The 27,885-nt window shown below is 34.8% G+C and overlaps 2 protein-coding genes and 1 non-coding gene across 4 annotated transcripts in view; 2 read left to right on the top strand and 1 right to left on the bottom strand.

The window, feature by feature from the left end:
* LOC106110479 (putative epidermal cell surface receptor) overlaps positions 1 to 26,494 on the top strand; it is a 38,364-nt gene extending 11,870 nt beyond the window's left edge. The window contains exons 3-18 of one of the 2 annotated variants that reach the window (XM_013292324.1): positions 12,221 to 12,744; positions 13,800 to 13,986; positions 14,451 to 14,571; positions 14,675 to 14,900; positions 15,305 to 15,692; positions 16,151 to 16,367; positions 16,708 to 16,916; positions 18,907 to 19,210; positions 19,298 to 19,496; positions 19,955 to 20,091; positions 20,540 to 20,730; positions 21,323 to 21,542; positions 22,274 to 22,377; positions 22,783 to 22,950; positions 23,316 to 23,399; positions 24,204 to 26,494. In XM_013292324.1, the coding sequence (XP_013147778.1) occupies positions 12,221 to 12,744; positions 13,800 to 13,986; positions 14,451 to 14,571; positions 14,675 to 14,900; positions 15,305 to 15,692; positions 16,151 to 16,367; positions 16,708 to 16,916; positions 18,907 to 19,210; positions 19,298 to 19,496; positions 19,955 to 20,091; positions 20,540 to 20,730; positions 21,323 to 21,542; positions 22,274 to 22,377; positions 22,783 to 22,950; positions 23,316 to 23,399; positions 24,204 to 24,211 (3,287 nt within the window). In that variant the 3' untranslated portion in view covers positions 24,212 to 26,494. Of the gene's footprint in view, positions 1 to 12,220; positions 12,745 to 13,799; positions 13,987 to 14,450; positions 14,572 to 14,674; positions 14,901 to 15,304; positions 15,693 to 16,150; positions 16,368 to 16,707; positions 16,917 to 18,906; positions 19,211 to 19,297; positions 19,497 to 19,954; positions 20,092 to 20,539; positions 20,731 to 21,322; positions 21,543 to 22,273; positions 22,378 to 22,782; positions 22,951 to 23,315; positions 23,428 to 24,203 lie in introns of both variants that reach the window. The other variant, XM_013292323.1, reaches the window with a different exon arrangement.
* Positions 5,999 to 11,360, top strand: LOC106110480. The gene is made up of 7 exons (XM_013292325.1): positions 5,999 to 6,064; positions 6,451 to 7,372; positions 7,931 to 7,996; positions 8,278 to 8,343; positions 9,454 to 9,519; positions 10,328 to 10,402; positions 11,221 to 11,360. The coding sequence occupies exons 2-7, from the start codon at positions 7,210 to 7,212 to the stop codon at positions 11,352 to 11,354; spliced, it is 570 nt and encodes a 189-aa protein (XP_013147779.1). The 5' UTR covers positions 5,999 to 6,064; positions 6,451 to 7,209; the 3' UTR covers positions 11,355 to 11,360.
* Positions 21,046 to 21,116, bottom strand: Trnag-gcc. Its single transcript has one exon. It is a non-coding gene; the product is annotated as a tRNA-Gly (tRNA).
* Positions 26,495 to 27,885: the final 1,391 nt, after the last annotated feature.

Genomic DNA, 27,885 nt, shown 5'->3' with positions numbered 1-27,885 from the left:
TTCTGATTACTAATATTACAATGAAATAGAATACATTACGGTAATTTATAAGACAAAAGACGGTGATTGTGTTTACCATAGTTTAAGATAATGAGTATGGTGATAATCATCTTTAGGTGTTGAGAAATGCACTTCTTTGGACATAGAATGTGCGGCTCTGACAGGTCCTGTCATTTATATGTCAAAGTTACCATCAATAATAACGTCAAAATACTTTCACGGCTAAATGTAACATTCTTCTGTTGTCCTATTTCAGTACCTCGATTGATATCATCAGCTACCGGTCATTTGTCAATCACACTGGATTCCGTCTATCTAGTTACCTGCATTTTAGTCTTGTTTTTTTATATTAACAATTATCTTCAACCTTGACGTTGGCGAAATTATGGAAATAACGATGGGGTCGACTAATCATTAAAAGAAGAAGTAACATTCTAAAATTCGGCATAAATAATGATAACAGAATTTGACCTTTTAAATATAACCTTATCTGTAATATTGTAAAGTATTATAATTTTATTTAGAGTGCAATTTATCTTGTTATAATAAATACAAGACATTTATTATAGCAGTATATGAATAATGTAAAAAACATTAGAGTTGTTTTTATTATGTAATAAACATAAGATTAAAATCAAGTTTTGAATTAAATAATGACAACTTTTAGCACATATAAGTAATAACCAGAAAGGTCATCGGGTCAATGGCAAAAACACAAGAAAAACCTGAAGTTTACAGTTAGCATATCTTACATAGCCATCGATAATTTTACGCTTGTAACACAGGTTTTTTATTGTGTTATTTTTCTTACTGACCACACTATTGTGTATTTAATTAGCCGAGTATTTTTTGCCATTGTTGCTTTGGGTCGTGTCAAAAATGATATTATTAATAAAATTAAATTTAAACGTACCTTAAATAAAATATTTTATGTAAAACCATAGACTATTTAGATTAAATGTTGGTTTTTATAATCGCACGCAATTACCACCAAAAAACTAGTACGTATTGAGACATCCTGTATACAATGTTATGCGTCATTCTTCCACTGCAAAGAGTAAAAACAAACTTCATAAACGACGAATCAGGTTAGGGGGACATTCAGAATGCTCGATGATGGCACGAAACAAGTGGCATTAACCCTGAAGCATCAAAATACCGCATCCTACCGTTATTATCACTAATTCAATCTCTCATTTCGAAGATGAACAGCCACATTACCGGAACGCCGGCTTTGGCTCATTATTTTTTTATCGCGCCACGCCGCAGCCGACTCCGTCGCATTTTTGGCCGGTGATTTTCTTTTAGACCGTAGTTAATACGAGGTTAGAGCTTAAAGTTTTTTTTTAGGAGATACAATACGTTCGCTTAATATGGATATGCCATTTTTTATTCATTCTTTTGTTATTATTTTATTTTCCTTGTTTATATTGATGACCTAATTTTTATTTTGTATAATACTTGTCCTGATATACTATATAATCGTAAATATCACTAATGCTCTTATCTGGTTAGTCCATCTAAAATGAATAGCGCTGACGACCTCAGAATAAATAGGTTATGTGTGATTTATTACGTACAAAAATATTTTAGTAAAAAGACTGTTTGACATTTTCGTCTATCTATTGCTAAGCATATGTCGTTTTTTCGTTATTTTTTTACACATTTGTTTCCACCGTTTCGCTTGACGTCTAACGGAAATGAATGACTGTCAAAACATATACGAAAATCGAAACTTTAATTCTTCGAATCTCGATTTACAAAAACGTATTTCTTAGCTAACCTAAAAAAGTACGAATATTTAAAGTTGTTTAATAATCCGAGGACTTGTAATTAAATATCAAATAACATTTGAAATAATATTGTTAATACGTTAATTTATTATTGATAAGTCCGTTTTAAAAACATAGATTGGGCTCTCGCACGGCCTTTACGGTCGTAAAATTACCAACCAGTTTTTAAATGTCCGTTTTTCGGTACAAATGTTACTGGTCGATGACTCATGCCAGTCAACATTATAACACTTGTGTTAGCTTCATCTGTACAAATACGCTAATGGTAATGAAACTGAAATTTGTCCAACGTGCATGTAATTAAATAATAAACGAAAAAGAGTGGGAAAAATAGTGCTAATTGGATTAAATTCCGAGTAAATAAGAAATAGACCTTGCAACTCTATCATGTGTGTTTTATATTTTTATACAATAAATTAGGGTAGATAAATTCCATTAAAGTTATCGTAATCAAAAGATTTTTTATTCATAAAATAGACATACACAGTTAGACAACACGTGGCAAACATGTATAATAAAAAGCTTACAATAGTGTCAGTTGAAAAGTTTCCGTTACAAGAAATAACACTAAAAAGCTTTCACCTGTTCCCATGCATTCACAAGTCCATTTGTTTGAATGGATTTTTTTAAAATTTAATGAGACTAACATGAAAAGTGAATACTGTGTAACCTTCAAAAGACTCAAAAATAAATTAATTAGCAAATAGTTTTTTTCTTAATATTTGATATTTAAATCATAACACAATTTTTTTTAGTGGGATTTTTAAAGAAAAACACTGGTGACTAATTTTAATTTTTAAATAAATTTGGAATATCCATATTATACCAAAGGTCGACAGGAGAAAAGAAAAAAAAACAAAATATGACGGAACCTCCAAATAGTTACACCGTGTCGTCACAGACGCCTTTTTCGGAAGAAGGTTCAAAGCATTCCTTTTTTAAAATTTCAGAGCATTAATAATCGACGTTTATGTTGTTTTGTGGTCATATGCAAAAAAACAGAGTTATGCTTAGATTTCATTTGAGGTAAAAATTAGAATTAAACAGTCCACTAAAATGTTATAAACAAAACTAATGTAGTACACACTTGTTTAAATATTTCTGGCTCTCGGACAATGGTGGACCATCATTTATTATTTGATCTTTATGAAAAATATTTTGGGCCAAACTTCCTTCCGAAATTCCTTTGCTCTCTTTTAAACGAAACTTCATTTATAATACGACAATGAGTCGCACGAAACTGTGAGTATATTGTTTGTTGACCTTGTACCGCTTAGACCTCATTTAGTGTCTCATGAGAAGTGAAAGTTGACGGCCATGTGTGAAGATGGATGACTGAAGCACTGAGATTAAAAAATAAACAACGTACTTAACCGTATTACTAGGATTGAGGTGGCCATAGAGAAGGTATTATTTGTGCTAATTTAAAGCCAGAGCCAGCAACAAATGTAGCTATGGCATGATTATACAGTATCACAATGTCGTAAAATTATATCTGAAATAAGAGTCATAGAGCTACTGACAACTCTATGGTGACCAGAAAAGCACCTCTGTTATAAAATAGCTTAAATAAATCCTACCATCTCATATCTCTGCTATTTTTATTCATTTATCTTCGCTATATTTTCTTTTGTCATTTATGGCCTGTTTCCTAGCTACATATAATCATTCATTAGTGTTTTGGTTTGATATATTCATAAAATTCGTTTCCGATTTACATAATTTGAGTTTACCTCATAAAAATTTAGTTCAACCTAACACTAATGAATCACTAGGTAGTGATAAAATAAACGGAAACTACAGCAATCCAACATTTTTATTCAACTCTTATTGGCTACCAAAAGCATATAAATTTAGACCTTTCGTTAGGTAATATATTGTTCTAACTCGCTAACCTTTATCTTGAAATGATGACCGTGAATTACGTATATCAGTCAGCCTGTTCGATAAGCAGGAAGTTCGCCTTCGAGCGCATGTTAGCGGATTTCCTTGCGACGCTAGTGGCGGAGTCTATGCGTCTTCCGTTACGACATCGGCAGACTGTGTTCGTATGCGGATGTCTGCTTATTTACGCAATTCTTACTCATCGAATATCTCGGTGATTTACACGATTCAATAAGTCTGTTGTTCGTTTACAGTATTTGCAAAAATATTAATCTAAACCGGGTATAATAATGACCTAAATTCAATGTTCATATACGAAACAACTAATAATTTAACAAGGTTAGTCGGAATCGGTTAGTTTGATATTTAAATCTCGTGTTTCCCCCTAGAAGGTATGATCATAATCCCTTACTAACTGCTAACTTTATCTTACTAACATAATTGCGAAAGTTTAGATGGATGAAAGTTTGTTACAATTTGCCGCCTAAACGGAACAGATCTCCATGAAATTTGGCATAAATGTAGAGCATAGTTTAGCAGAACACATATACAGCATAATTAATTATTTACGGCTTACTCACGTATACTTTTCTTTTTCCGGTGACGGCACCGACCAGTTAAAAACTGTCTCACGATTATAAAATGTCTCACGAAAGTTTAAATAATTTAATTACATATACAGCATGTTGTTTTTTAATGCCACAATGATGGAGTCGCGGGCGAAATTTACTTATTTTACAATGATTTAGTTCCATGTGTAAAAGCGTTACCTTTTAAAGTAGTTGACAGTTGTATAATTAAAATTTGTGAACCGGTCGTGTCGATAAACGTCCTTATTTTAACCCAGTTAGTGGACAGAGGCCGAGGTCGTTTACTTCGTGTATGTGTTTGTTTAGGTTCCCAATTTAAATGCAGGTATCTACTCGTACATAAGTACAATATGTAGAGTTGTCTTACTTAGAGGTAACCAAACTACTTAATATTTGAACGGTTATTTTTCTCCAGTAATATTTAAAATAGATTCGATTTTGTTGACGCTTATGAAATGTTATGTTAAGATTGAAATAAACCCAAGAATAAATGAGTAAATATAGAAATATTATTATTATTTTTGCATTGAAAATAAGGTTGTCGCATTTTAAATATGCCATAGTAACGTAGAGGTTAATCTCGAGTGAATAAAATGTTTACTAACATTTAAAATAAACGTAGAAACACTTCAGCGGGGGTATTATCGCGCCCCTAAAAATACAAACATATTCGTGGATTAGCTTTTTAAGTTACAAGTATTTAATTCATGACAGAAGTATGCGAAAAAAACAAATTACGTATTCTATGTTTGAGACATTAACATGTGGCTTTTATAAAGGTTTATTAAGTACAAAAGCAAATTTACGTAAGTAGTTCCATTCACAATAACAAACATTAGAGCCTTGACTTCTACTATAAGGTTATACTAACAATAGGATAATGGTGGGACTACACAAGACAAAGAATAACTTACTTTATGAGACTCGTGTGTACTCAACTTATTGTCATTTTCTAAATCATTGCAATTAGGGTTTATGGCAAGGAGTGTTGACCCCACTACTATATGGAAAACAAGTTTTTTTCTTTTTATCTATACTAATATTATAAAAAGGAACGATTGAGATTTAGAAAATAACTCAAAAACTACTGGTCCAATTTCAAAAATTCTTTCACGATTGAAAGGCAACGTTATCAGTTAATAACATTTTTATTTTTCATCATTGTTTAATTACATTCGGGCGACGTCGCGAGCAAGAACTAGTTGTCTATAAAGCGATAATTCTGTTAAAATTGTTAGATTGCACTTAAAACGTTTGATATTTCTATGTCACCGTTCAGTTGGTAACACGGATTTCCACTAATGAATAATTCATGACCCGGCACAAAAATGGAAACCAACAAGTTCGAAATGTTAGACTGATGCGATATTTTTACTGAAATCATACACATCTTGGCAATATGAGCTCATATACCAAAGCTGGATTTATTTTAAATATAATATCTTATTTAGTTTGATCGTAGGTAACATAGAGCATGTTTAAAACGCTTTTTGCAAGACATAGCTCGATGTCTTTCTCGTATTAGACTTGCTTTTTCATAAACATGAGTGATATTTACTTTCATAATCCCCCTTAGAACATCTTAATGAAAAAATTCCTCTGATAATTATAATATCAGCTACTCAGTATACAGTAGTAATAATATTTGCATCGTACGAAATCTGTGCTTAGAAACTCCTGTAGTTACTAAAATTATCGAAAACTACTAAGTTAACGTTTCTATTCCTTTAGGTGCATTCACTGAAGAGTCAGTGATATCGTCTGATTTTCCAACGATAACCGGTCCTGATTCTATAGGTATACAAAATAGATTTTATGTCAGTTTAGCGACGTTTCTGTACTGTAATTCTTTCGCTACAAATTATTTTGTTACAGTAAGCCTATACCCTTCTTCAATACTTCCTAACTTGAAAGCAGGAAGCGCTTTTTGTAATTTTATAAGTATTATTATAGTTTAGTTGCACAATGTACAAGCATTGTTCTGTTTCAGACAATATTAATATTTTTTTTTACCTTCTTTTACGATGACATTTTCATTGGATATAATACCTCAAAAGTTTGTCTAAATGCCTAGTTACATCAAAAACATTATAAGAAATGATTGTTGTATTGCTTAATTTAGATTCACCTATTTTATGTTAGTATTTAGTTTTTGTATTAGTTTTAATTGTGCGTAAATTCAGTTACAGCGTCCGAAGATTATGTAACTACAGAAACAAATTCACCTTCAAATCCAGAAACTTCTACAGGTATAAAAACAAATATTTAGACTTTTGTTTACTAAACGTATCGTTTTGTATTCGTTATAAGTTTTAAAAGCTTACTAAATGTTGCCAGACATGTTTTTATAATTTCTTTGTTTGTTATTTAATTAAGTATTGATAATATTTGCTAGAGCAGGCGCATACCTTGACTAAACTATCGCATAACTGTTGTATGATTGTCGATTGTTTTGCAGCCCATCCAACTGTTTAGTTGCACAACTAATTATCGAGTAGTGTGTGCACTTCGAGCTCACAGAAATCAAAGCTAGACTAAACAGTTGTGCGATAGTTTAGTTTCAGGTGTACGCTGTAATGATTCAATTTGGATAATCTTTGTTGTCAATAGATAGTAGTTGCTCTTTACAATGAATTAATTGAAGTATATTTTATACTGCGCTAGCAAAATGTTTCTTTTCAGATATATTTTCATTCCTGCTAAGTATGTTATAAGCTCAACATCGCTCCAGCTAACTTGACTTAAGCTAGATTTGAGTTATGGCAAAATTCAAAATGAAAATTATTAATGGATAATAAGTTAATATATGGAATAATTAAACTAATAATACTAACATTTGTGGATTTGAAATGTAAGAATATAAAAATATTTACGAAGAAATGTATGGAGATATTGGTATAAGAAACTCAAGGCCAAGTTAAGTGTTCCCGTAACCATCGTGTATGGAAGGTTGTATGGCCGAAGATGATAGGTTGTGTGACAGAAATATGAATAATCTGAACTATCAGTCTGTTTTCAATAGATCGGATTTAGTTACAGACGATGAAGAAACTTCGATAACGAATGAATTTATGACAACACTTTCCAATCAAAACTCTTCCACAGGTATGAATATTTGAACTTAAATCTGTATCAAATACAAAATTTAGAAATTCGTGCAAAAAGACGTCTTCTTCTTACAGTATTGCATTACCATCTCCTCTACCTTAGCCTACTCCCGTTGGGTCGGCGCACCAGATTTTTGTCCTTCAAATAACTCTATCATACGTCATCTCAGTCATCACTCCCTTCTTGATCATGTCATCTTTCACGCAATCCTTGCATCTCTTTGTATCTACCTCTACTGGTACCTCCACACTCATAACTAACGTCTTTCTAGTTACATGCGATTCATCCTTCATAACATGCCAATGCCATCCTAACCTTTTACTCCTTATTTTTTTAAATATTAGCAGATTTTTGTTAATTTACTAATATTTCCTTTAACCACTTCAACTAAGCTCTACGCTTGTGTTAGGATATGGTTCACGAGAATAGAATGGCGGGATTCGAACCTTCGACCTTAAGATCGGTAGTCCGTATTCTAAACCATTAGGCTATTGGCGCTTAAACTCTACTACTTGGGCTACTTTTACAGTATTACAGTTGTTGATAAATTTTCAGTGACAGGCGTTGAGGTAACATCAGAAGGAATAGAATGGCAGAATGTTAACACAGAGTTATATACAGGTACTTCTATTGTAGGAAATAAAATTAAACTTTTTAAAATTTTCACCAAACTGTATAGTTAGAGCGCACACCTTTGACTAAACTATCGCCCAACTGTTGTGCGATTGTCGATTGTTTCGCGGCCAATTCATCAGTAGTTGCACAACTAAAAATTGAATAGGAGTCAAAGCGAGACAAAACCCTTATGCAATATTAGTTTTATGTGTGCAACATCGTAAAAAAACAAATTGTTAACAATATTTTGCACTCTATTACATAGATTTATTGAAACAGAATTATAGTTTCAGGATTCATAACGGTAAAAACAACTGAAGTTTCTACGTCACCAGATATAGAAACTAATTCAGGTATTTCGAAATATTTGAGTTGTATTTAGAGTAGCTTTTACATAGAATTTTTAGAACCATAGACACATGTTCTTTACTATATTCATCCATTCAATACTTTAAGATATATTGATATGTTTATAAGATTAGTGTTATTTAATATTTAACCGTCCATAACAATAGGTACAGATACGGAGATAACGGAAAACACAAAATATACAACAGCAACAAATAGTGAAACATTTTCTGATACTCCTAGTATTTTAGAAGGTATTGTGACTACCTTAAATAGTAGTTTTATTGTACCTTTTGTGGATATAGTATAAATCTTTTCAAATATGTTGGCGGCTAAAGATCATTGACAAAGCTCAGTGCTGTCTACCCACATCCTTGATCGCGTAGACACTCGTACGATGTTAGCTGCCAAGATATCTGCATAGCGAAATTTTGATGTTTTCAGTTGTGTAGTTTAGTTATTTTCTATTGTTAAATTAGATTCTTGTAATGGTCGCATTTTTACAATGCTGACGGCCGTCACGTTAAAACTCTTGGATCAGAGATCGTGGTTTTACACTGACCTGTGTACATGGACAGGCTATGACGTGGTTTTTGTGGCAATTTGGTGCCTGTTTTGCTCTTTTAATTGCGGTTGGTCGCCGTGGTAAGGATAGGTAACAGAATTTTATTCAACTACCAATAACATCGCCTGGCGCTTTTAAGTCGGAACGAAGCAAAAATAAGACCTGACCTATCCATTTTTACAGATCAGTGTTCTACATATATGTACATATCTATGACCGTGTTTGGTCATACATACTCGTTGGTTACGGGTACAACTTTTTTATATTTTTGATTGGAAATACCTGAGCAAAAATATATTACTCTTGGAGAAAAAGAAAAAATAATATGTATTACCTTCTGATAGTATTTACATTTTCATCGATTATGCAATATGTTTATTTTAGTTTTTATTAGTAGTAAGTTAATCTGGTATTGAATCTATATAATAATCTAATCAATTTTTTATAATCGTAGCTAAATAATAATTTAGTTTTGTTTCTACATTTTATTGATTCTTCTTTTTGACAAATTGCTACAATTAAATAATTTTCAATCTATTCACAATTTCAGATAATGACGTTGAGTCCAATGTGACTGAAATATCCCGGACTATTAAAAATGAAAATATCACAACAGGTACAAATTAAAATGTCACGTTTTGTAGTTCTTTTATACTAATAAATAATTGTTAATAAAATACAACTATAATACGCTTATATTACGCAATTTTGTTATTATTAGTAAAGTTATATTAATAAGTAGGTATTTTTACTTTACTTTTTTTATTTTATTTACTTATTTTAAACGATTAATATAATTGTTACTAGCGATATTAATTTAACAATCCACTAGAGATCTCGTCAGGAATCCGCGAGAATATTCCAATCCTTCTAATGACATTGACAGCTGTCAGCTAGGGACGTGACGTTTATGCCGACAATCTAGTGTTGCATCAATTCTAGAGCACGGTACTAATTTTCTTCTTAACTTCACTTAGTACAACCTTAAGTATAACAATAAGCGATTATATACTCGAAAGTTTGGAAGAAAAGCATATACATCTATAGAATACCCATTTCTCCAATTTCCAAGTTACACATTAACACAATGTATTATTAACTATCTTACTAATATTATAAATGGGAAAGTTAAGGGCCTGTCCCACCACTAGCTGATAAAGACTCAGATAGTTTAAAAATGACGTCATTGTCAGTTAAGGGAACAAGATCCGATATTTGAAGCATACATTTTACATGTTGGATTGCTATCAGTTCACAATTTGGTGGGACAGGCCCTGAATGCAGAGTTGGTAACCTAAGCAGCTGCATAGATCTCATTGAAATTTGGAATAGATGTAAAGGATGGTCTGGAAGAACACATAGGGCTACTTGCTTTTGTTTTTTCTTAATAAATGTTAATTATTTCAAATGGCTTTTTCCTTTAGGTGTAGAAACCAAACGAGTAAACACTTTAGTATCGACAGAGCCGTATTCAGTTACAATAACAAAACGTGAAGCAGGTATTATTGAATTTCATTAGTAGATTTACTAGTAGTTATTAATCGTAATTAGTAATTTTAGTAGATAGTAATGTAGTGTTTTGTTTTACCCAAAATTCTGACTATTATTTACCACTAGCCGTTCCCGTGCGACTTCATCCGCATAAAATTATGAAAATTTCATTTTATTGTTTACATGTGTCAGATTATCAATTGCAAATGTCAAAATGACATGACATGATGACAACCTTGCTTCCTTGATGTTGGCAGCAACTTATGGTCGCTTTCCCATATTAGGGTTTTTATCCAAAATATTTACCCCCTAAGTTTAATGACGTAAAAATATATAGCCTAAAGCGTGACGTAAGCATAGGGCTTTTTATTAAAAAAATAATTATTCAAAAATATGCTGTAATTGCTGAGATCTTAGGCAACAAAGAAGTGTGTGTTTATGCTTTATTATAATAGTATAGAAGTATAGATAGTATAGATTTAATGCCGTTTCATTATGAGTTATCTTACTAATATTATTAATAAGAAAGTTTTGATGGATGTTTGTTAGAGTTTGTAGTATAAACTGATGAACGTTCGATTAAATTTTGACATAGATATAGAGCCTTGTCTGAAGGAGCACATAGATTACCTATGTTTTTGTTTTAATTTCACGTGGACCTCCACGGCCGAAAGCTAGTAATACTGCAGCCATACTAATTTTATAAGTAAAGTGTCATATTATTTGTATTAACATGATTGTGATGTTGTAATAATTCATGACCGTGTTTGTAGAAACAATAACTTGGTTACGAAATTACTTTATTAAAGCGTATAATTTAATTCAGAATCTTTAGATGTGGATACTACCCTTACTGTCCGGAAGTCATTAGATATGTCGACGGTGAACACTAAAAGATATACAATGCCCAGTACTGAAGCGTATACAGGTACTAAAACGTTTTTAATTCTGTTATTGTAGTGATGTATTTAGAGCGCGCACACCTAAACTATCGCATAACTGTTTAGTCTTGCTTTGATTCCTATGAGCTAATGGAGGTGCGCACTCTACTCCATTTTTAGTTGTGTAACTAAACAGTTGAATTGGCTGCGAAACAATCGACAATCGCACATTTGCGCGATAGTTTAGTCACAGGTGTGCGTCTGCTCTTAATTTATATAACTAGTAGTTATAGTGTAGAGTAAGTAGTGAAGATAATGATGCTTGTATACAAGTAGAATTTGAATATTTGTCCGATAACTTGCAATGTTTATGATCTGAAGGTCATTATAATAAATTTGCATTTTGTAATTCAATGAATTGGATTTTTATTTCCAGACATCTACAGTACAGTTAAATCTACATTATCTTTGAAGAAAATAATTTTACAATCAACAAAAGGTATACGCAAACATAATCTATAAACTGATGTTTTTGTAGTAATCATTGTTACAATATTGTGTTTAAAATATACAAGACACACGTTAGTAAAAGTGTAAATTAAATAACTTTTTTTATTTAACCCTTCCTAGTATCCTACACCTTATCCTATAATTAGTAGATTATAGCTAGAATTAGAAATAAATGTATTCAGTAACGTGCTTGTAAAATGTATTTGTAACGTAGAAATTAAAAAATATCACCCTGTATATTAGTAATTTCTCGTTTAATCAATTGTTGCTACATCAGTAGATTTTTAGATACGACAATGATTCTATTTTTATATAGTTTTACTATCTAAAATGTATTTAATTTAACCATAGTGATGTTAACGGTATCTACCAATTTAATGTAGTTAATCTTTCTTTTTCGAGATTATTTTTAATAATCTTTATTTCTATTTCAAGGTAAAATGACAACCGACGAGGAAGAAGTACCCCAACGTCAGCCGTCGCATCTCACCATACCGCCGTTCATCTTCACAACAACACAACAACCGAAGAAGATGTTCACAGAAACACCAACAACAACCACAACTGTAACACCATCCCCACCAATAACAACACTAGCGACACCCACCACAGATTCTAAAATAGACGTAGAACCAACAGAAATGACTGATCTAACCGATTCAATATTAAAAGCCAAACCAAGATTATTAGATTTAAGTGTAGATGAACTGCAGAGCTTTGCAAATGCACTACACAATCAAACGAATCAAGGTATAAATAGGAAACTTTCTGATATAAGCGAAGTATCTTTGGACGTAGATGAAGATGACGAACCACCAAGATTAATTACCAGCATACCTAAGAATAAAGATATCACAGATAAATTTTATTCTAACCTCCAAGTTCCATTTAATCCATTATTGTCAATCGATAAATCAGATGAAGTGGAAATGTGTAAGGAAAATGAAATCATTTATAAGGTAAGTCAATCAAAACTTTAAATATTTTTGCGGCAATTATAGATCGACTTATTTTTTCTGACCCGAAGGGAAAATGTCAAACTAAATTATTATTACTCACTAGCGCCCTCCGTAAAACAGTGTCACAGGATCCTTTTTGCATTGTAGTTGTTAAGATAGCTGTCATCCCATGTTTTTTTCTTGAAGACTTGAAGCCTTGGAGTTGTCGAAACCAAAGCCCCCCCTACTATTACTATTACACCCATATAGATAATATATTTACTGATAGAACTAACTTCTCTCATCATGCCAGATATCCTTGTTTAACTAGAAAAATATAATTAGTGCTTTGTTCCTCCGATCACACATAAAAATTGATCGATGCCTTGTTTTGGCGAATTTTTTAGTTTGACTTTTTGTGACTGAGACATTTTTTAAATATTCTTAGAATTCAATTAAAACATAACTTCTCTTAATATAGCCCGATAAGCGAATTTATAAAAAATGAAACATTTTAGTGGCCATAGCCGAACCTTGGACTAATTCCCACCTTATACAAATATGTGTACAATTAACTATTGTTTACTCTAAGTTTGAGGTATTTATTGTCTCTATGCCAAAAGTCATTGTTTATTAGATAAGCAAAGCGTGTGATTTTGAAACAAAAGCTAAGCTACTGTTAGTTAAAGACCAACTTAAAAACAAATAATTGGTAAAATAGACTTTCATACTAGAGCAATTTTTTTATAATACAAGGTGGCAACGAGCAAGCGGCCACCTGAATGCACAGAAATGGAAAGCGACCGCTACCCATAAACATCCGCAATTGCCTACCCTTAAATGACGGAGGAGGAGACCCACATAAAGAGGACATTTTCCCTTCCTATGCGTCTCCTCCAACGTCAAATCCACTTTCACCCTCTCCTCTTAAGAAAAAGGTGGAAAGGGAAAGGAAAAGAAGCAAAAACCAACTAATAAATATCTGTAACATATATTGCAAGCCAGTCATATATAACTTCTTTAAGCCAGACATTTCATGCCAGTTTTTCTAAATTTCCAAATTCTGTTTATTCCAGGTAGGTGATAGAATAGACAGGGGATGCGATGAAACTTGTGAATGTACTACTTCTGGTATATTCGAGTGCACGCCGCGCTGCAAGCATCCGTATACACGTCGGGGGAGACGACTGAACGATCCTCTTTGCTTCGAATCACCAGTAGATGAATGTTGCTCTATTATTGCGTGTTCCACCGGCACTGGAGGTAACTATCATTCCATACACGGATGACGTCATGATTGTTAGATTATAATTTGCCTAGAGAGTTTTTAATATATGTGTCTACTATCTATTTGGATAAAATATGGGTGTTGCTGAGCACTTTGGTGTTCCTGTCGATCACCAGCTAGTCTATATCTGTACTTATATGGTATAGAAAAAGAATTGTAATTTTTGATGTATTAAAATAAGTCAAAGACTACTTTGCCGATTTAAAAAATCCTTTCACCAGGCACACTACGGTATCACTGAGTAACATTGGCTATATTTATTCCGATTATTTTAATTCCTTGCTGACGATATCGCGAAAAACATTTAGTCTTTTACAAAAAAAATGGTAATTTTATAAGATTTTTCTAAAAATTACATGAATATTCTGGCAATATTTAAGGTTATTTTTTACATCATTGTATATTATTTTTTATTAATATTTAACCAATTAATTTTCAGCTACTAAGGCAGACGCGTGCAAATTCAAAAATGAGAGCTACGCTGTAGGGTCAACCTGGAACATCGGATGTCAACAGACGTGTGTGTGCGAAGAGCATTCGGTGATATCTTGCAGACCTAGGTAATGTAGTTTATTTCACTAATATTACTGCAAAGAAAAGATTAGACCAACAATGTCTTTTGCAGGTTTTAATGTATGTGTGTTTGTATCTCTTGAATTTTAGATGCAACCGGCTACAAACATCAGAGAAGTGTATAAACGTGCAAGATCCGAATGACAATTGCTGTGAGATACAAGTCTGTGATGTATCGTCTGATGCGCACGAGGAGCCAGAGAATATCACAATGACTACATCAACCACCACAACACCATCGACAACCACACTGATCACAACTACACCAGTTACCACCACCACTTCAACCATGATTTCGTCTTTTCTGGCATCAGAGGTAAGTCTCTGTGAGAATGTAATAGATGTTTTGCATTACATTTGGAATGTTTAATATAAATTTGAGATAACTAAGTTTCTCGATATTTTAGGAAACTGTAATACATACAACAAAAAAGTCTTAAAGAACGCTCGTTATATCTGCTATAATTTTTATTTAATATGCTTTAGTCTTTTGTTTTCTGTTTTTTTTTTAGTTCATAACATAGGTTGAGTTCAAGAAAAAAAGCTTTTTCCTTTACTGTGAAAATAAAAAAACAAGATTTGTTATATTGTCGTTATATTCTTTCAACACGAGAATTGGAAAGGAGAGCTTTTTTGCATTATTTGAGCGTTCCCTAGCCTTTTTAAAAGTGGAATTAGAATAGAAATTTGCATTTAAAATTTTATAATTTACTTTCCCAGACTGGAAGATCGTTGGACGATGAGAATGAATCCTTCAGGCCGACGATCAGACCTCTTGTGTTAACAGAACCGATAGGATCAGTAACAGTACTTCAAAACAATAGTGTGCAAGTCAACTTAATGCATATGAACAACAGCGAAGATCCAATACATCTCTTGCTAAGTAGCGATGGTGGAAGAACATTCCGGGACGTAGAATTAAGATATACTAATCTGATACTAAACCTAGAAGGTGGCAAGGATTATATTTTGAAAACAAAAGAAACAGGAACTAAATTTAACTTCACAATAACAGCAACGGATTCGACTTCTAATGAAGTTCCAGTAGAAGAAACGGCTAATACGTACAAAATAGGATGTCATCAAGATGGGAAATTTTATGCTGTTGGTTTGTACAAATTAATATATTTTATTGCAAGATTTTGACATAGATAAGACAAATCGGTTTTGCAAATGTAGTATTTTAAAGAATGTAGAATTCTTTCGTAACTTAATAGTTACCTAAGTAAAATTAATGTTTTACTTATACTAATCGTGCGATATTATAAATGAAGAGTTTGATGTTTGATAGATGATATATCCAGAACGGCTGAACGGATTACGCTGAAATTTGGTACAGTTATAAAACATAGTTTGGAAAATCGCATAGGCTACTAAGTTTTTTTTAAAGTCCACACGGACTAAGTCGTGTACAAATGCTACTTTTACGTATAAAATTATTATTGGCGACTGAAAACCTATAAGTCGTAGTTTTCTATCTGGTAAAGGAGTGTTTATATTGAGTCTTCCAGTGACATTCCCCTATTTAATACCTTTACTGTTAAGTACAGCTGTAAATGTTACCAGGTGAGGAGTTCCACATCGGATGTTCAGAGTTGTGCGAGTGCACCGGGGAGGAGAGACGCGAGTGCGCGGCGCTGGTGTGCCCCTCGCACGTGGGGCTGGAGCTGGTGAGCAAGGGCTGCGTGCGCTGGGCCACCAGCCCGCCCGCGCACCCCCCCAACTGCTGCCCGCGGACCGCGAGGTGTCTCAGTGATGGCACTTGCCATTATAAAGGAGTCGCGTAAGTATTGAAGTCAATTTATTCATTCATTCATTCATTTGTGTGTAGCCTATTGGGTACTTTTAAGTAAGAGTATAAGCTGAGTACTTGAGGACGATTTTGATGAAAATTCAATAAAACCCTTATCCAATTAAATCAGGTGCTAAAAATAATAATGAAATCAAACTGTGTGTTCTTAGTTCAGACACTATTAATTCAACCATTCTTAGATATATTCTAGGGTTTTTTAAATATGCTCTTGTATTACCATAGAAAGGATGGACGGATTGTATGAAAGTGAATAAAAATAAATAAGCATGATGCTCTTGTAGCAATAAATAATTGTTTTTCACAATATCAGAGTACCAAACTGGAGCGAAGTTCCGTTAACTCTGACTGGCTGCGAACAGCGTTGCTTCTGTGAGAATGGTGAACTGGACTGCCAGGAGGTGTGCTCGCCATTGCCCTCGCTGCCGCCGCAGACACTGCGGTGTCCGCCGAACCACCGCCCCGCAGCCGTCAACATATCTGACGAGGATTGCTGCAAGCAATGGGGATGTATACCTAATGGTAAGGCTTAAAATGCTTTAAGTAGATATTGGTGGTATGACATTGCATGTTTTCATACTTGATTTACTAGACGTCTGTTGTACAGAAATTTATTCTCAATTTACACATAACAATTGACACTTAACTAATATTAAAACAAATTTGCTGTTCCGATCATTCATAATAAAAAAACTGTCATACATTGCATGCTCACCATCATCATAATATTGTTTGCAGCTGGATACAAGAATGGATCCAAATATTCTCATGTATTTCCATCGCATGACGCATCGCAGACTCACGTGACCCCGGTCGCGCCTGTCCTACCGACTGCCACGACACCACTGCCCACGACACTCGCCATGACTGAGACCAATGACTTCTTTAGACATCTGAACCCCGCCAAGACCAGACTCAAAACCAACAAACTTTTACATCCGCCTGACCCCGGCCCCATCGCCGACGACTCACCGTACCATTACGTACACCAGACAAAGAATAACACCTTCGCCATATACAGCCCGAACGAATTTCATAGACCATTCAAATTACTACAGCCCATACCACCCGTGACAAGCATAAATGTCAACTGGAAGTCCTTAGAGCCACCGAATAAATCCGTCCTTGTCGCACCCGTGCCCGTCTCTATTCAACCTCACATACCGCTCGCTTCACACCATGGTGATGCAAGAACAAATTCACAAAACCATTTGTCTTACGTCTTACCGGACAGCAAAATTCAAGATTTGTTCGAAAAGTACAAACACAACCAAATGATGGATGCAAAATCTATATCAGACCACGATGAGTATGTGCAACAAATGCACGATTCCGTCAGCAAAGTGCCGCTTCTACAAATGCATAATTTAAATTACTTCTTACCGGTCTACGACAAAAAGATACCAAGTCACGTTCCATTTAGTTTTGGTGAAACAAAGACAACACCGGGCAGCGCAAAACTTACGAAAACATATTTCGAACCCATGTTCAATCAGTCAGCGGATTATTATAGAAAATATCCAAACCCACAGACATACAAAAATGGGCGCCATGACGTTCACGGGTTACACGGAAAACATGTGACTATATTACGCAGCAAAGACTTGAAACCTATGCGACCTTCTGACTCAGGGAACAATGATAAATCCTGGCCACCGACTAACGTACACGTTTTAGCGAAAGCCCCGAACCCTTACGAGACGGTTTTATTTCGAGTGTTGCCAGAACCTATAACCGATATGCAAAAAGTATCTAGCAATAGTGTTAAGCTTAATAAGGTTTCAGGTAAAAGCTATTCTACATTAGACCTGGAGCATATGCTCTCACAAATGGAGGTGGAATCGGAGGTGAATAGGAACCTTGGTCGTTCGGCTGACAAAGATATAGGGGAGCACGCGGCAGGTCAGTGACCTGGCCTACGTTTGTGTTTGTACTACGACTCTAGTAAATAAATGACTTTAGATATGTGACTTACTGACTGTTTGTAAGATACAGCGAGCTGCAAATATCCATATTAGATTCGTAGACTTGAACTATAATTTTTAACGTTTTTGCACAGAATATTTACTGGTCGCTGGAATGTCAAATATTAATCCTTTTACCTGACAGCATTATTATGTCCACGTTTCTATTAGGTTTGTGCTAATTAGGAGTATTTTTAAAGATTTTACGTGTCATGTTATTTGTTAAAATATAATTATAAACGTTAGTAAGCTTTCGAAATGTTAGGTTTTAGTTGCAAAGGAAGATACAACTGTATAAACAAACTTAGTAATTAAATACTCGAAATATAATGAGTGCCTACCTTAAATAAGGATTTCTTTAAAACATTCACATATGTTATAATTTAATATGTTAATATACTCATAACCTTACGCTTCACTTATATCCTAAAACTCTCACGTCATAAAACTAATTTAATTAATTTTTTAACCTGTTTGTATTAATTGTTCTTTTTTATTTCTCGATCAGATAAATGTTAAATATCTCTTCTGACAATTCAACCTTTCAGGTCCAATGCCAGGTTTTCCAGGTAAACCTCATCCACCTGAGTTCATACCAACTATACCTCCAGAGGTCCGATACCCACAAGAAGAGATAGTAGATTATGAACAGAACAATATACATCGACCACTCAATCTTGATCCATCGCTCGCCGGAATACCGATGCCACCGTCATATTCTGATGACAATAAAAAACTGTCCGTTATTTTACTACAATCGGACACACCGACAAGTGTTAAAATGATTTTCGGCCTACCTCCAGTTTTAGTCGGGTTACGAGGGAGCGTCGACCTTCGATACACTGATACGGCGTAAGTATTATTATTTAGATTATCTATAATTCTGATATTTTGTCACAAGACTATGTATAAATATTAATCACTTACAATAACTATTAGGGACGAGGATATATCTCATTGGTATTCACAAATATTTGCTCCTGCGGATGAAATTCTGGGCACACAGAGGTTGGACTTCAGACTGACTGGTCTGAAACCTTCTACCACGTACAAAATACGTGGCAAATTGTACTTACATAATCTGCCCGTTGAACCGGAGAGTGATGTATTCAATGTGCGCACTCTAGATTTGCCAGCGGTAAGTTAATCTTACTAATATTATAAATGCGAAAGTTTAGAGGGATGTTTGTAGCCCTAACGGCTGAATGGATTTCAATGAAATTTGGTACAGATGTAGAGGATAGTCTGGAAGAACACATAGGCTACTCAATTTTGTTTTTCTTATTCTACGCGGACTAAGTAGCGGGCGAAAGTTATCTAATCTTTTAAAGCATAAATGGGCAAATACCGGCCCGCGGGCCGCACTTAACCCGCTGTTAAATAGATCCGGCCCGCGAGACATTTAAAAAATCCATTAAAAAAAATAATAGGTTCTTATACTCAGGAAGTGACCGGGAAGCGGCAAATATCAAATCCTTTGATGTTGCGGCCCGCGAACGTATTTGCACGCTAAAGTTTGTCTCTCAACATGTCAAAGGTTGCCCATACCTGTTTTAAGGTATTATACCAATTTATATGGAGTGTTTTTTAATTCAGGTTCAACCCGAGGAAGAAAAGCGACGTGAGATCAACAGTAGATTAACAGTGGTAGAGGTCAACGATACTACCGCGCGCCTCAGTTGGAGACACTTCACTGACGACGAACTGCAGTATATTGATGGTATTCAAGTTCGGTACGTATGGCATTTTGTTCACAGAACAGCTACTTAAAACTGGCATGATGGCAGATCACTAAGATTTTACTGAATGCGATTTTACAGCAGTAAACTTCTACCGAAACCTGCTAGGACTATTTACTAGACTATTTATAAGATTTATCTACTTGCATATGCACAAATGTTTGTGACAGAAGTAAAATAACACAATAATTTTGGATCTATCGGATCCGAGTGTCGCGAGGGTCAGTAATAGTAACTTCTACTACGATGTAAGAATAAGTCTGTTTGTTTTAAAAGGTTTTTTTTTTATTAAATAAATAACATAAATACATATTCATAATTTGAAACATTAATTTAAAGTTAATCATAATTTATTTTAAATATGTTTCCAGCAAGTTTACAGCATTAAATGTGTTAACTTTTGTGGTTTTATTGGCATCTGAAGAATAACTGCGTGTGTTAGGTATCGTCCGGTGGGCACGCCTATCTACAGTATGACGGAGGTGCTGCACCACGCGCGCGCCGCCGCCGAGCTGAGCGCGCTGCGCCCCGCCGCCCGCTACGAGGCCGAGCTGGTGCTGATCCCGCCGCCGCGCGCCACCACCGAGCTATACGATAACACTAAAGTCGAGTTCACAACATCGCCTTATGTCGGTATGTGAATGTCTTACTAATGATATAAATGCGAAAGTTTAGATGGATATGCCTGTGTTTGTAACTTAAATTGTTGTACGAATCTCGATGAGGCCTAGATGTAAAGCATAGTGTGGAATCACTGTAGAAACCTAGTATTTAATACTCGCTTTGTTCAAACTCGTAATAAATCTACATTAACGGTTTGAGTGCGATGGAAGATTCACTATTGATATTAAAAAAATATAAAATGTCTCTAAAAAATCACGTTTTAGTTTATTTGTAATAGAACTACAGTAAAAAGGGAAGTATGCAGAATAACCGCAAAAAAAGATTTGCATCGACCGGGAATCGAACCCGGGCCGCCCGCGTGGCAGGCGAGCATTCTACCACTGAACCATCGATGCTTGGGTGTGTATTGTTAAATGTTTGATAATATGAATCGTGAAAATGACGTCATCTAGTTTAAAAATAAAACAAAATCGTATTTCTGTGTATTAATGCCGTGAAAATTGTAAACTTTAACCTATCGAAGACGTATTGTTATAACAATTAAAATTGATGTTTTTTTATATTATTTTCATCAATAAAAGTCAACAATGGAATGTTCCAGATCCATACAATTGGTCGGTAACGGTAGAGGTGCATACGGTGGGCGCGGTGGCGGCCGAGCTGATGTGGCACGGCGTGCCCGCGCCAGCCGAGCGCTGGGTCAGGATATACCGGGCGGCGCACGCGTGCGGGGCCGCGCGCAACGAGCACGACGACTTCCGACTGGCCACACGAGACCTCCCCCCCACTGTCACTCTTAATGGACTTACACCTAACTCTAAGTACGTTGCATAATTGGTAAAACTTCTATACAACCCCACTGAGGGGTCTATCCTAAGTTAGGCAACTAGGCCTTAGTCAACCACGCTGAGGGGTCTATTCTAAGTTAGGCAACTAGGCCTTAGTCAACCACGCTGGCCCACTGCGAGTTGGTTTCACACATATCTTTCAATTTCTTCGCAGATATGTGCAGGCATCGCGATGTTTTCTTTCACCGTAAGAACGTTCGGTAAATTATGTACATATAAAATTCGGAAATCACATTGGTATATGGCGGGATTCGAATTCAAATCAAGTGATTTACATTGATCGAGCGTCGGTGGCTCAGTGGTTTGAACACTTGACTTGTAATCTACAGGTCTTGGGTTCGAATCCCGCCATGTACCAATGTGATTTTCGATTTTTCGAATTTCATATGTACATAATTTACCCGACGTTCTTACGGTGAAGAAAAACATCGTGATGCAACCTGCACCTATCGGCGAAGAAATTCAAAGATATGTGTGAAGTCAACCAACCCGCACTTGGCCAGCGTGGTTGACTATGGCCTAGTCACCCCGTATTAGGGTAGGCTCCGAGCCCCTCGGTGGGGACATATAGTGAGCTGGTGATGATGATTTACATTGATACTCGATTACAAGTCAAGTGCCCCTAAATCTTTTGATCGGAGTGAAACGGGCAAGGGTTTCACAAGCTTTTTTTTAACTTTTTATATGAACATTATAACTTTCAGATGCCGAGTATGGCTTGAACTGTACTTGACGAATGGCAAAGTGAAAACCAGTAATGTCGTAGAGATACACACAAAATCTGAAAACTCTCCGGAGACTGTTGACAGTAAGTCATTTGTAATAGATTAATTATTAATTGAATTATTGAAAATAACAGAAACGTAGTTTTTTGTTTATTACAGTTCCTATTTTTTATCTTAATACTGCGCGGACAGAGTTGCGGGCAACAGCCAGTAATAACTAAATTTGACGTACAATAAAGGCTCCGTCTGTATCTTTTATATTATTTTTGTGTATGTTATTTTTTTATTTACGCAGACTAGTCTATATCTATACGAATATTATAAAGTGGAAAAAAATGTATTTTTGTATGTAATGTAATAACTCAAAATCTACAGGGCCAATTTAAAAAAGTCTTTCACCATTAAAAAACCACGTTATCATTTATTAACATGGGCTATTTCTCAACATGGACAAAGCCGCAAGTAACAGCTAGTAATAAACTTGACAGATATAATAGAGGCGTCGTCAGTGTCGGGGGGTCGCGGCGGGGCGCGCGGGGACTACTACGGCGCGCTGGTGGCGGTGGGCGTGGTGGCGGCGCTCGGCGCGCTCACCTCGCTGCTGCTGCTGCTGGTCGTGGTGCGGAGGCACCGCCCGCGCTCCGTGCCCATCACGCGTGAGTACACGTCACACGCCACACGTCACATGACACACTTGACACAACATGTGCCATGTGATACAAGTGTCACGTAAGCGAAATACTGCTGTGACTTTATATTATAACCTTTATTTTTATAAACGCAAAAGTTTAGAGGGATGGATGTTTGGTAGAGTTTGTAGCCCAAACGACTGAACGGTTCTTGATGATTTGGAAAAGATGTACATAGAGGATAATCTGGAAGAAATATAAAATTAATAGGCTACTTACTTTTTTATTTCACGCGAACGGAGTCGCGGGCGAAAGCTAGTGCAATGCAAATAAATGCAAATTAACTGTCTACCAACATCTTACTGCTTCCAATTAATATGGAATATTTTCAGCGGTGCCGTCAGCGCCGCGCGAGTCCTCGCTGCCGCCGTACGACAACCCCGCGTACAAACTGGAGCTGCAACAGGAAACTATGGGTAATGGGAATTATAAATTTAGCATGTGGTAAATATAATCAATACTTCATATGTATGCAAACTAATAATTAAAATGTACTAACCTCTTTATCTTAAGATTTATATTGCGATAACACGAAAGAAAGAATGAAATCTAAAAGCCTTCAATTTTCTAATGAATCGCTAATATTTTAGTTTAGAAATTGAAGAAAGGGGAAAATGAAAGAAGTCTTAAGTGTATAGAAATTTATTTATTAACTTACTAACCATCGGCATGATATATACTTTCTTAAACCTTTGGGTCTAAAGGAGAAAGGAAATTAAGGTAATTCAAATCTATGGTATTCAACTGTTTTTTCTACTATATCTATCTGGTGCATAGTCTATAGTTTTTTGTATAAAATTTAAGGTGGCAAACGAGCAAGCGGGTGCCTGAATTCGTCAAAACGGCGAAGCGATCGCTGCCCATAGACAACCGCAATTCCAGAAGGGTTCGCACCCTTAATCGACGGAGGAGACGCTTATAAAGAGGATATTGCCTTTTCCTATGCGTCTCCTCCACGGTCAAACCCACTTTCTCTTCCCATCCTTTTCTTATAAGAAAAGGGTGGTAAAGGGTGGACTTTTATTAGGCCTTTATTCACTATTTAAGGAAATTTAAAATTATTAATAACAAAAGGTGTTTTGTTATTGCATAAAATGAAAATAATTTTGTAATCACTCGTCTTGAAATTCATGCCATTTGCAAAAAACATTTCATATCGTATTTGATCTTTTTACATCTTTTTTTTAATGCGCCGTTTAATTATTTTTCGTTGTTTACAGATCTCTGACAGTTAAGTTCCCGTGGGCACCAGGGTAATGGGCTCAACGGGATGGCAGCCAACGAGCCACAAGCGAGGCGCAGGCCGTATAACGAAATGGCCGTCTAAAACAGATTATAAACTATAAGCCAAATGTATACAAGCAAGTGATTGAAGTATACAATAACAGCCAAAGTATACACACTGGTTAAAGTATACAAAGTGGTCAAAGTATACACAGTGGTTAAAGTATACAAAGTGGTCAAAGTATACACAGTGGTTAAAGTATACAAAGTGGTCAAAGTATACACACTGGTTAAAGTATACAAAGTGGTCAAAGTATACACACTGGTTAAAGTATACAAAGTGGTCAAAGTATACACAGTGGTTAAAGTATACATTTGGTAAAAGTGTTAAAGTGGCAGAACTATGTGAACTAATCACTATTGTGAATTAAATGCATTGTGTAGAGAAGAAGTTAAATTACTATATTAAGGTGGGTACACACTACAGCACATACAAGTGTCCTAGTGTATGCCTTTATAATTTTACTTTTGTAAACTCTAACTGACAAAGTGCACTTTTGCTCAATAATTTGACAGATTATAAAATTTTACGGGATTTTTTATAGTTTTTTTTATTGATTCTGTCAGTTTAATATATGCGCTATGTTATCTGTGCACTTTGTAGTCATGTCAAATATAATTTATTTGATATATAGTTTGACCAGAAATATAAAACCTCACACCATATTGCGAATATTACAGAACTAATTTCTTTTAGGTTATGAAGGAGAGGTGTTCTATTTTTCTGAATTAACTATATTTTAATTATTAAATAGAATTGTTAAAGGCTAAATGAGTGCACTTGTACCTTTATTGTAAATAGTGTCAATAAATTATATACATGTATAGAAATAATTTGTTAAAAATATTGACAAATGAGAATTATGTATGTTAGTAACATATCTCCATTGACGGAACCAACAAATGCATGCCATCTCTATCACTCTCTCTAAAAAAACTGAGATAGCATGTATTTGTACAGTTTTTCGCTAGTGGAAACTTATGTAAGTTAAATTAATATGAAATGTGCATTTGGGACGCTATTTGATAATTAGCTCTGAAAAATGCTCTTCATTTTAACTTTTTTACACGAATTAGATCATTAGTATTATAATAAAAGAATATTTTAAATTTACTGTTATATACCGACAAAATTTACTAACCCTTGTTAAGTAAAACTAACTATATCTCACTAGCGCCCCCATTAATATGAAAATTGTCAATATATTCTTATATTAACTGTATTATCATGTTTTGTAAGAAAATAAAACATATTAAGATATAAAGAATGACAAAAACATTAAGACTTCAGTAACAGACACATTAACACTAACCTCGTCCCCAACTCGTCTGTTCTGTACCGTCAGTTAACGCGTGACGTCATGAAGCCATTGGTAAAGATGCATACGAGAAATACAATAAAGATTTTATAACACTTTTGGTATAAAGCGGCATTAGAACTATAATTTATTTTGACTTATGTCCACGTCGATATCTACTCGTATATCGGTCTATTTCACATTTTTGGTAGAACTAACTATAATAGCATCGCTCTTAACGGGCCAAATATATCGAATTATCATCTATAGGCCTAACAGTCGGCTTTGATTTGTGCATTTACTACCCATGGGTTCCCTTTATAAAGCTATAATACATTTTGTTTGAAAAAGGTAACATATTAAGAGTTATCCGGCAGTGGAAATGTACGGTAATCCTAGCTAGTAAACGCACAAACCAAAGTACATAATAGGCATTTCACAATACTTATTTAAATACCGATGTTACGAGGTGTAACATTCATACTTATGAGCTCATTAGGAAGTTCATTTCTCGTAACACTATTCGTCAGTATGCCGTAGTAAAAATTTGTGGATATATCATAATCAATACAATTTAGTTTAACAATTTATCGTCACGTTTTAATGTGACAAAACTATCGCACAACAGTTGTGCGATTGTCGATTGATTCGCAGACAATTCAACTGTTTAGTTGCACTATAAAAGTCGAGTAGTGTGCACCTTCATAAAAGTTCATATGAATCAAAGTAAGACTAAACAGTTGTGCGATAGTTTACTCAAAGGTGTGCGCGCGTTTTAAGTGTATTTTCACCGCAAATGTGCCTTTCTGAATAACATTTAATGTAAAAGTTACCTAATATGGAATTAATAAGTTTCACCTATTTTAAGAAGAAGCATTGTTATTTATATTGTTAATTGTCATTAAATAAACAAACTATTTATAAATTTACTTTATTTTACAATTAAGAAACACTTTTTTCCTCCGGTGACGGCACCGACTAGTTTCGGATCCTTCGGGGATCCTTCTTCAGGGCGAGTATTATTTAACTTTTGTTCGCGGTCGCGTCGCCCCTCGCACTACGGGCCAGGGCGCGGAGGGCGCGGAGGGCGCGGTTCGAGGGGGCGGGGGGCGCCAAGAGCGTTGTGGCCGCTTCGTGCTTCGGCGACGGAGATGTCGACGGGTTCAAAATTGTTGTTATTAAAAAAGCGTGAGTTGAGCCGTTTTTAATTAATTTTCGCTTAAAGTAATGTCTCACGATAGTTTAAACAATTTAATTAAGAAACACTTTATAAATCAAGATATTTAAAAAAGATTTTACACTAAATATAACATAGTGTTTTATTAACCAAGTGAGTCCTGAGATCTATGAAAATTTCTAAGAAAGTGTTTTGTATTAGATTTGCACAGAATCGACCATAAAGTAAACCCAAACACACAAATATTAACACAATTTTTTGTTCTAAGTCTTCTTGAAAACCGAGAAAATAAAACCAGCTAATAATGAAATTTACAAGTGCCAGCGTTATATTTAAGCTTTGAACGAAATAGGACAAAGCTTCAGTAAGTTCTTTGTGAAACTGGAAATTACGGCTCTCAAGTTGTTGATTGCCTTTCGCAGCTCGTAATTGGATCCTACTAGAATTGTCTTTTGTAATTTGAACAAAGCAGGAAATTCGTTATATCGGACACATAGCTTGAACGTTGGCAAGGAGGGGATTTTGCTCCCCTAGGCAATCGAAATTAGGACCATATTAATGGTACATAGCATAGATAATCGATTGACGACACTTGTGTATATTAAATGAATAAAATATAAAGAAAATTTATAGGTAAATGTAGAAAATTGAAGTGTAGTAAATGCGATAAAGAACCTTTTAAAAGTTCCCAGAACTTTAATTAAAAACAAAGTTTGTTTCATTTTCCATCAGTTCCACTGAATCCGTACAAATACTTTGTAGGATTTTTTTTATTCCAATGCTAATTCAATTATGAAGTTGTTGAAAATTTAACATTAAGCAGGTAAAAACTTTTAGCAAATCAATACAAAATGTTCAAATAGTATTGGAAAGGTTTCCTTTTAACAAAGGCAATTAGAGTCAATTTAAAGTAAAGCCTTGACGATAAGAAATCTCATAATTTTTCTTAGAAAAATAATTAAACTTAGGGCCTGTCCCACCAAATTGTAAATTGTCTGTTAATAATCACACGTATAAAATATCGGATTTTGTTCCCTTATCTGACAGTGATGTCATTTTTAAGCTATCTGAGCCTCTATCAGCTAGTGGTGGGACAGGCCTCTAGTAACCAAATTGAAACGATATTGTATCGACGAGATATTC

The sequence above is a fragment of the Papilio polytes genome, unplaced genomic scaffold (assembly GCF_000836215.1).
Source record: "Papilio polytes unplaced genomic scaffold, Ppol_1.0 DF820622.1, whole genome shotgun sequence".
Lineage (NCBI taxonomy): Eukaryota > Metazoa > Arthropoda > Insecta > Lepidoptera > Papilionidae > Papilio > Papilio polytes.
Note: the sequence above shows the minus strand (reverse complement) of the source record. Positions and strands in the feature narration are given on the sequence as shown.